The sequence below is a fragment of the Aotus nancymaae genome, unplaced genomic scaffold (assembly GCF_030222135.1).
Source record: "Aotus nancymaae isolate 86718 unplaced genomic scaffold, 86718_ANA_hifiasm-v0.15.2.pri h1tg000010l, whole genome shotgun sequence".
Classification (NCBI taxonomy): Eukaryota; Metazoa; Chordata; class Mammalia; order Primates; family Aotidae; genus Aotus; species Aotus nancymaae.
In genome coordinates, this window is record NW_026988421.1 from 69,566,495 (window position 1) to 69,575,944 (window position 9,450).

The window sequence follows — 9,450 nt, forward strand, 5'->3', positions numbered from 1 at the left end:
TGCCTACTTGAAATAACAAAGGTTTTAAAGTCAGCGGTTCCTGCAGTTTCTCTAGCTGTATAACGAGGAGGCTGCTCCAGAGGATATTCTAAAATGCTTTCCAGGTTTACCCACCTCTAACTCCGAAGAAGGCAATTTAAACTAATTTGGTTTATCGCAATTCATGTACGTGCAATTCAACCTAATGAATCGAACTGAAATTGAACACGTGCTTGCGTATTCGGCTCGAGCTATTCTGCCTCCGGATTGGCCAGTTCAGAGTCCAAGTGGTGTGGCCAAAGGTCTGTGAGGTGAGGCCGTAGGCAGCTTCAATCAGGCATCGGCGCGGATAGCCTCACGGCCTGGCCACGCCCCCACGCCGGCGCTTCCTGGGGTCCTTCCGTGCGCCTTGATATGATTGGCCGGCGAACTGTGGCTCTCTTTTCCTCCCCGGCTGTCTAAAGATAGGCCGCCATCATGGTGAGTCTCTCTGGGCCTGAGAAGTTATCTGCCGCGTATCCGAGCCATCCTTGGTCCCCGGGTCCCAGTATCTGAGCTATAGGCACGCGAAGCCCGGTTGCTCTTCTCTGGCCGTTTCTGTCGGAGGACGGTTGTCGAGGGCCTCGGGGCTGTTGTCAGGGAGTCGGGGCTGGCCGGCTGCGCTGCAGAACCGGACACGCCGGGCTTCGGGCCTCCAGTGCCTAGGCGTTGCAGGAGCGGCTGCTTTTGTCGACTTCGTGGAGCACAGCGGATGGCGTGGGGAGGATAGACAGACACTGGGAGGCACATCTCTTCTGCAGTTCCAAATTGGGTTAGGTAGACGGCTTGCAAGTGATGGCAGCCCAGGAGGTGAAGAAGGTGCCGGCAGCGCCTGGGCGAGTTGCGGCAAGTGAAACCATTCCCACGTGTGAGCTAGAAAACTTGTAAGCTGAATAGATATTGTTTCTTACTGGGGAAACTGAGGCCCTGGAAAGGGATGTTATCAAAAGGTAGTCCTGCCCTTAAGTCATACGTTGTTAGCTCCTCCAGCATCCGATTGTAACTTTATCTGCAAGCTGTTTTTTTTTTCTTCTTTACCTTTGAGCTTTTACTTTAAGGAATTGAGTACCACTGACGTGCGTTTAATTTGGTGTGATTTTTCAAAGTGAAATTGAGAAAGTCTAGCAAGTTATTTGCTACCATGAAAGTCTCTTGCTCCACCTTTTTGGTAAAACTGTTAGCGTAAATTGCTTAATGCCCACATTCCTTGGTAGGTATTAAGTAAAGGTGCAGTCAAGTTCTTCAGAAGGAAATACCGTTTTCTGATCTCTGCCATGGCCGTTCTAGAAGGATAGATTACATGCAGGTAGTAAGTGCAAGGTTTGGGTCACATTTTTGCAGGACATGATAAACACAGTTTTTTGAATGTGACGTTTATGTGAGCCACAGCAGTTTTTACTTCAGAGAAGTGATCTTAACCCAGAGTGATTTTTTTCCACTAAGGGAGCAGTTGGCTAAGTCTGGAGGCATTTTTGATTGTCACAACTGGGAAGGGTGGGAAGTACTTCTGGCATCTAGTGGTTAGAGGCCTGGGATTTTTATAGTTGTTCTAAAACATACAGTCCCCACAAACAAGAATTATCCATATGGAAATATCAGTAGTGGTGAGGTTGAGAAACCATGCCCCAGAGTGATAAACATAAGCTAATAAAGTGAGATGTACAGATTTTATGTAAAACTGCTGTATTTTCTTGGTATTTTATGTATTTGGTAGCCTGTGAGTTTGGCCCTGCTCAATGGGTTTTATTTACTTTAATTCGCTACATGACTAATGGCTACAAGTTGGACTGCAACATTCTAGGTCTTGGAATATCACAGCAAGGTCAAGGAAAGGTTGAGTAGTTTTATTAACTAGAGTGTTTGTTTATGTTTTCAGAACGACACAGTAACTATCCGCACTAGAAAGTTCATGACCAACCGACTACTTCAGAGGAAACAAATGGTAAGGAAGGGCACATCACATTTTGCTTAGGTACTTTATTCTGAAGATGTATTTTATTACAGTGAACGCTAAACTTGGTATCTCCTTTTAGGTCATTGATGTCCTTCACCCTGGGAAGGCAACAGTGCCTAAGACAGAAATTCGGGAAAAACTAGCCAAAATGTACAAGACCACACCTGATGTCATCTTTGTATTTGGATTCAGAACTCATTTTGGTGGTGGCAAGACAACTGGCTTTGGCATGATTTATGATTCCCTGGATTATGCAAAGAAAAATGAACCCAAACATAGACTTGCAAGAGTAGGTGTCTTTTCATTTGTTCATCAGCTACTGAAGACCTATTTTTTCCAATAGCGTTGTGTTGTGAGTGTAGTAAAATGGGCAAGACCGAGCAATGTGGGAGGGTTAGTGTACAGACGGACAAAGAACTCTGAAGGGATTAAGAGAAAAAGTTCTTTGATACAGTGCACATGTAGAGTAAGGAGGTTCAAAATTGAGGCCTGGCATTTGAGCTGAGTTCAGAAGGGCAGCTGAAGTAGTGTTCTTGGAGATGGGCTAGGGATAAGCATTACTTTCCAGAGGGAAAGTAGGGGGATGTGTTTGCAAAGGTAGCCTGGCACCAAATTCATTTAGTGTGGATTAAGTCTGAGTCTGGGCTTAATCCCATAGGTAGCCAGGAACCAGGAAAGGTTTTTGATTTTATACTGAGTGCCAAACATGGCAGAGTAAACTATAGCAGTGATCTGGGCAGCTCCTAGTAAACAAGTAGGCATTATTACCTTGAAATACTTGTTTGTTAACTTTAACCCACTTTACCCCATCCTGTTAGATAAATCTTCCCATAAAATATCTGTGAGGAAAAATCCTGGTGATGTCATAGAAGTTGCACTATTTTTAACTGAGTTTGCGTTCATGGTCTGAGAAGGTCCTACTGAGGAGGTGACGTTGAAGCTGAGATCCTTGTAAGGATTTGGAAGTAGTCTTTTAAAGATACGGAAACAGTCTTGGAGGCCCCCGGAACAGCAAGTGCAAAGGTGTGCAGAGTGGAGGTGTATAGATCTGGAATCTTCATGGTGTCAGGTGGTAAAGCCTTCTCTGTCATCAGGGAGTAATGGGGAGTTGAAATGGGAAGAGATCCTTCCGCCACTTGAGGGGTGCCTTGTTTTGGTAGTGCCAAAAGACGAGAAAATAGTGACCTGTGGGCTCAATCAAGTGTGGACAAGAGAGTGTTGAGTGGACCATTTGTTTCCTGTGAGGCTATTCTATACTTATAATCCTTTGATGATCCTTTCTTTTCTAGCAAAAACATGTATTAAATGTACTTAAAAGTTTCGGTGTAGAAAGCTGCGTTTCTTTCTTTCTTTTTTTTTTTGAGACGGAGTTTCGCTCTTGTTACCCAGGCTGGAGTGCAATGGCGCGATCTAGGCTCACAGCAACCTCCGCCTCCTGGGTTCAGGCAATTCTCCTGCCTCAGCCTCCTGAGTAGCTGGGATTACAGGCACGCACCACCATGCCCAGCTAATTTTTTGTATTTTTAGTAGAGGCGGGGTTTCACCATGTTGACCAGGATGGTCTCGATCTCTTGACCTCGTGATCCACCCACCTCGGCCTCCCAAAGTGCTGAGATTACAGGCGTGAGCCACCGTGCCCGGACCAGGAAGCTGCGTTTCTTAAGATCAGTTTCCCTACCAGAGTGGTGGGTAATTTTAATGTTTGCAAGTCACCTGGATGTATTCCTTTCTCCTTCAGCATGGCCTGTATGAGAAGAAAAAGACCTCAAGAAAGCAACGAAAGGAACGCAAGAACAGAATGAAGAAAGTCAGGGGGACTGCAAAGGCCAATGTTGGTGCTGGCAAAAAGGTATAGTTCATCAAGGAAAACATAGAAACGTCATTAATTGTAGGTCTTTAGTTTCTAGGAAAGGGATTTTTTTTTTTTTTTTTTAAATAACCTCTCTTAATGTTTCTTCTTTCCCCTCTTCTTCTGGATTACAGAAGGTAACATGTTTTAAGCAACTATGTAGCATAGTGTCTTAATACCTCATTAGAGTAGCTTGGCCCACCCCTTATCAGCTCACAGCACAATCTGGGGGCCACATTGGTTCATTGATCCTGGTGGGCACCTTTCAAGCCTATCACAGGGAGTTTTAATTTTACTAATTGGCATTGACCCTTCAATGCAGAGCAGATCTTGTTCCCTGGGATTTTACTTACTAATCTGGACATTGGTTTAAGAAGCAGTTGGATCAATGTGGCCAGTGTGTTCCTGGCACACTGGAGAGGCAGCTGAGATCTCAGGATTGCTTTCCTCTCCAGTTAGCCAAGACAAGTGATTTTAGCCATCAGCGGCTTTTTACCAGCTTTGCTAGCTGTAAATAGTTGGACATTGTAAATCATTGAATGGAATTAAGGTGTTGGGTTGTTAAATTAACAAATAATCAAGTGTTCTGTGAATTTTTTTTTTTTTTTTTTGCTTTTCCTCTCTACTTTCTTGGATTTCTTGTTCATCAGAAATGAAGTGTCTAGCAGGTACTGAGATTGTAAGCACGGTGTGGGGATGCATCACCTTCACTGAGTTTGCGTTGATGCTTTGCATGTTGGCCTTATAGTTTTAGAGTATGGTTGATTATAATGCCAGTGTTATTTAGGCTGGTGCAAAAGAAATTGCGGTGACAAAAACCGCAGTTACTTTTGCATCAACCTAATGGGTTTTAAGGTAATATTATGGGCAAAGGAGAAAACTTTTAAAATCTTGTTTATTTTGGAAACTCCAAAATGCATGTTACATGTGAAGTGACTCACTGGAGGAAGGTGAGTGCTTTACCAAGTAGACACCTTTTAGCTTGCACTTGGAAAATGCTATGTCCCCATACTTAGGAAGTGGCTTCAGTTACCACTGGGCTTGGGAAGGGCTCTCCTATACAAGGAGCAGTCTTTGGAGCCATGAAACCAGCCTGGCAGCTCTGGTCATAAATTGGTCTGTGAAATCCAGCAAAGCCCCTGTCCTGTGTAGAGGTGCCTTTTACCATTTCCACTGCTTTTTATTACTTGGTCTCCAGCTTTCTGTCTGGTGTCTTTTTTTTTTTTAATAGAAAATTTGTGTTTAATTATGTATTCATATCGAAGTCTTTTGTGGATATACTTTTTCCCACAAGCACTTGGTCAGAATGGCCCATTACCCCATTTTTTTTTTTATTTTTTGAGACAGGGTCTCTTGTCACTCAGGCTGGAGTGCAGTGGCATGATCATTGCTTACTGGACGTCCTGGGCTTGGGTGATTCTCCCACTTCAGCCTCCCTCGTAGCTGGGACCATAGGCGTGTGCCACCATGCCCTGCTAACCTTTTATAGAGACAGGATTTAGCCATGTTGCTAAACAGGCTGGTCTTGAACTCCTGGACTTGAGCGATCCTCTTGTTTCAGCCTTCTAAAGTGCTGGGATTACAGATGTGAGCCACTGCGCTCAGCTTGTTACCCCATTTAAAGCAAATTGTGCACATCTGAACAGCCTAAAATTGTAATGTGTAAAGTGGGGTAGGAGTGGGGTGAGCATGGTGGGATTTTGAATCAGTGATGACCATTGTTCTTCTGGCTTCCTTTTGCAATGATTCCTTGCCAGGCAAGGCAGTAAACCTGGGATTGCCTGGCCAGGACGGTAATCACATTGACGTGCAGCACAGTGGAGTTAGTAATGAATGAACTGCCAGCAGAACTACTCACTACTTAGAACCGCTCCCTGTTTGTGAGGATTGTACCTGTTGAGAGAAGTTGCAAAAAGAATTAGTCAAAATTTGTCCTCTGACCTAGGTCTGAAGGACATTTAACACATTGATTCTTCTCTTCATCCAGCCTTTGAGTCCTACGAGTTAGTGCGCTCAGCCTGTGAGTCCCACATGTATGAAGGAGCTACATGTGGGGACCTGAGCCAACACTATTCCTCCTTCAAATTACACTTGTACCTCTTACTAGTGCTGCTCTGAAAAGCCAGCTGGAAAAATTGATGCATTTGAGTACACAAATTCTTCGGCTCCAAAGAAATAACCGTAACAATGTTGCTTTTAATTCAGTTTTGTTCAGATGTTAGAACTGGTATTTGTTCTTGTCTTTTGAATCCAGTGGAGTTAAATACTAAGTTAATTTTTTTTTTTTCCTTTTTGAGACGGAGTCTCACTTTGTCACCCAGGGTGGCAGGCTGGAGTGCAGTGTGGTGATCTCAGCTAACTGCAACCTCTACCTGCTGGGTTCAAGCAATTCTTCTGCCTCAGCTTTCCGAGTAGCTGGGACTATAGGCGTGTGCCACCATGCCCGGATAATTTTTCGTATTTTTAGTAGAGATGGAGTTTCACCATGCTGGCCAGACTTTCCTCGAATTCCTGACCTCATGATTGGCCCGCTTCGGCCTCCCAAAGTGTTGGGATTACAGGCATGAGCCATGGTTCTCAGCTCTACTAAGTTACTTATACTAAGGCATTAGTAGTCTCATATCCGAAGAGCAGTTGTATTTTTAGTTCAGTTAAATTAATGCCTCTTTTTAAATACTAACTTTTGTTACTGTTGTGGCTGTGAATGGTATCTTTAAAAGTATTGAACTGAGGCAGCTTTTAAAAGACTTGCCTGATCATTTAGAGCACTCCCATTGCGGTTAAATTAGACTTTAATCTGTAATGATTCTCATCGGTTCCTGGTGTGTGTCCAGCACAGTGTTGCTGGGCAGAGCAGAGGGGCAGAAACTCAGGTATGTACTTCACTGACCTGTGGGCAAGGCCATTCTGGGTACCACATTGGCATAATCTCTTCATCGTGCAGCTACCTTGTTTGCATAAGAACCACAGTAATCAGGCAAGGTATCAGTGAGAATTGGGGGTAATAAAGTCAGTGAGTGCCGGATGAGGCAGTGCTCTGTATACAATTGCAAAGAACAAAACAGCCATCTTTTAAGGTACACCTGATTGCATGCACTTAAATGCAGATTATATTGGAGTTTGAAAAGGGACTATTAATGAAATCTTTCTTTTTCCTCCTTTCTCTTTTTCCCTTCCCCTGCCACTGATTCAGTGAGCTGGAGATTGGATCACAGGTACAATTCAAGCTTTTCATGTAGTCACGTAGTTCACTAGACTCCTTGGTATACTGATGTAACAATTTAAAAGCAGATCGTGTGTAGTACATTTAGAAGTAGATTTACAAATATTCCAAAGAGTTGTAACCTTTTAAAATACAAGTGACAAGGTTTTGTTTTTAAGGTTTACCAATATGTAGCCCATTTTCTGTTTCATTTCTAACTTGAATGTTTGTCAAGTTTTGTTTCTTGATGCTTACATTGTGTTATAACACAAAAATAACTTGATATTAACTAATATTTGTTTTGCATGAATGTTATTCCTTGTGGAATTTAAGACCTTAAAGAATTTTAAAAGCAGTTGCTGACTAAACTTCTTTCTCTTGATCCACAGCCGAAGGAGTAAAGGTGCTGCAATGATGTTATCTATGGCCATGTGGACTTTTCACGAGAAGCTTAATAAACTAAAAACTTTCATGTGTCTGGTTGTTTGAAATGTATTTGCAGTTTACTGGGAGTGCTAGGACGTTAGTCTGCTGATTTCAGTCACTGCCCAAGTTCACATGTTTCATTAAGCATTCAGTGAAAACTTAGTATCCTGGGTGGTGTATGTTTGCTGATTGATTTATAGTTTAAGTGGGTTCATCTGGGAGTCAGACTTGCGAATTCTATGTAAAAACCTTGTCTGCACTGGATGCAGTGTAGTGCCTCAACAGTAATCACTTTTGGGAGGCTGAGGTGGGAGAATTAAGCTTGAGCCCAGGAACTTGAGGCTACAGTGAGGTGTGTGTACATATATGTGTGTGTGTGTGTGTGTGTGTGTGTACATATATACACACACACACACACACACACATATATATATATATATATATATATATATGGTCTAATTTTGTTACCTAGGCTGGTCTTACTGAACTCATGGGCTCAAGTGATCCTCTGCCTTGGCCTCCCAAAGTGCTGGAATTAACAGTCATGAGTGACCACATCCGGCTGAGAGTGTCTTTAAAATACCATATCTAGTTAAACTGGAAAAATCTCAGCAAGCAGTAGAGAACTGAAAGACTTGGTTGGGCCTTAAGGGGACCCAGGAAAAGCAATACCATGAAGGCAGAAGAACTGAGGTTGCAGGAAGGCAGGGTGGTGGAATTTTTGGAGAGAAGATGGTGAGAGCCCCTGCATGAGGCACCCACAGATGGGAAGGTAGGGCTGTGAAGAGTTAAGTCATGGGGCTGGGCCTACTGGCCTGGGGTGGTTGGAGTTCTGTTTTTTGGATCTACAGAGGCTGTGTACTTCAGTTTGTGGGGCTTCTGGGCCTGTGGGTTCTCTTAGCTGAGGAATCTGTTAGTCCTTTGCTAGGAGCAGACAGCTTACTAGTACAGAATGTGTGGAAGAATGGGGTCTTTGTGTTTGGCATTTATTGGTGAACAGTGTGCATAGAGGCTGAAGGTAATGCTGGGGGCAGAAAAGCTTGGGGTGTGAGATGCAGTTTCCTGTGACTGAGCTGGCGTGTGGAAGCAGAGAAGGCACCCTGTGAGCAGCTTGTGGAGGCCAGGTGGTGAGGATCCTGAGTGCTGCAGGGACAGGATGGGATGTGGAGCTGGAGGCGGTTGCTAAGTTGAGGAACAGTGGAAGGAAGCAATCGAGCAAGAACTGAAGGGTAGGAAATAGTTTGTGATGTGAAAACAAAGGGCATAGCTGCAGAGAGCCCTAATGATTGAAGGTTGGCATCAAAGTCACAGAGTGGGGAAGCTTTCCTGTTGGGCTGTGCTCAGGGCAGTTGTAGTTCTTCAGCCAGTAGCCTCTGGGGAAGGGAAGTGGGATGAAACTCAGGCTGGGCCTATTTTTCCAAGGGATCCAGTTGAGTTGGGATATTACAGAAAAACTGGCAGTCTTGCTGTGAGCTTTCTTAGGCATAACATTTGGAAACTTAGTCGAATTTTACATAAAGGTCTAGATTCCAGCCTCTTGAAATATAGAAGCAGCAGTAGTAGCCCACCTTCCTGTGTAATGACAGTTGGCAGGGCTCCAGGCTGGCTGCATCCCTTAGGACAGATGTTCTTCAGTCGCCAAGCCTTTGCCCCTACAGTCAGCTAATACCCTCTACCTGCCTTCTGGTCTTGTGTCACCTCTGCCTGCTTCTCTTGTATGTAGTCCATCTGGGTGTTTTTTTGGGGAAGTCACCTGGTCCCTCATTTGGGTTAGCTTGTCTTTAAATGGGGCTCCTAAGCGTATCTGCTAGCTACCCTGGCTCACAAGGCTATGTTGAGGCTGAGGATGTAACAACTGAGAACAAGTTTGGAAACTAGTGCTAAGCAGTTGTGTGTCAGGAAGCAAAGACTTGCGGGAACTCAAATTGTGGACGGTTGTGCTGTTGAACTTCAAGATTCTTGGGAGACTCAGCACATTGCAGGCCTTGACAGTAACCAGGT

General features: G+C 44.1%; 1 protein-coding gene across 6 annotated transcripts; it reads left to right on the forward strand.

Moving 5' to 3' along the window:
• The first annotated feature begins 396 nt into the window (after positions 1 to 396).
• RPS24 (ribosomal protein S24) lies at positions 397 to 7,499 on the forward strand. 6 transcript variants are annotated; one of them, XR_010341819.1, is made up of 6 exons: positions 466 to 864; positions 1,895 to 1,960; positions 2,052 to 2,261; positions 3,711 to 3,821; positions 4,472 to 7,036; positions 7,413 to 7,499. XR_010341819.1 is itself a non-coding variant. In XM_064374377.1 (6 exons), the coding sequence occupies exons 1-5, from the start codon at positions 814 to 816 to the stop codon at positions 7,015 to 7,017; spliced, it is 441 nt and encodes a 146-aa protein (XP_064230447.1). In that variant the 5' UTR covers positions 466 to 813; the 3' UTR covers positions 7,018 to 7,036; positions 7,413 to 7,499. The 6 variants fall into 6 exon arrangements, 5 of the variants coding, with proteins under 5 accessions (XP_064230448.1, XP_064230447.1, XP_064230446.1 ...); XM_064374377.1 differs by having other exon boundaries at positions 7,015 to 7,036; XM_064374378.1 differs by lacking the exons at positions 466 to 864; positions 4,472 to 7,036 and adding an exon at positions 397 to 459.
• Positions 7,500 to 9,450: the final 1,951 nt, after the last annotated feature.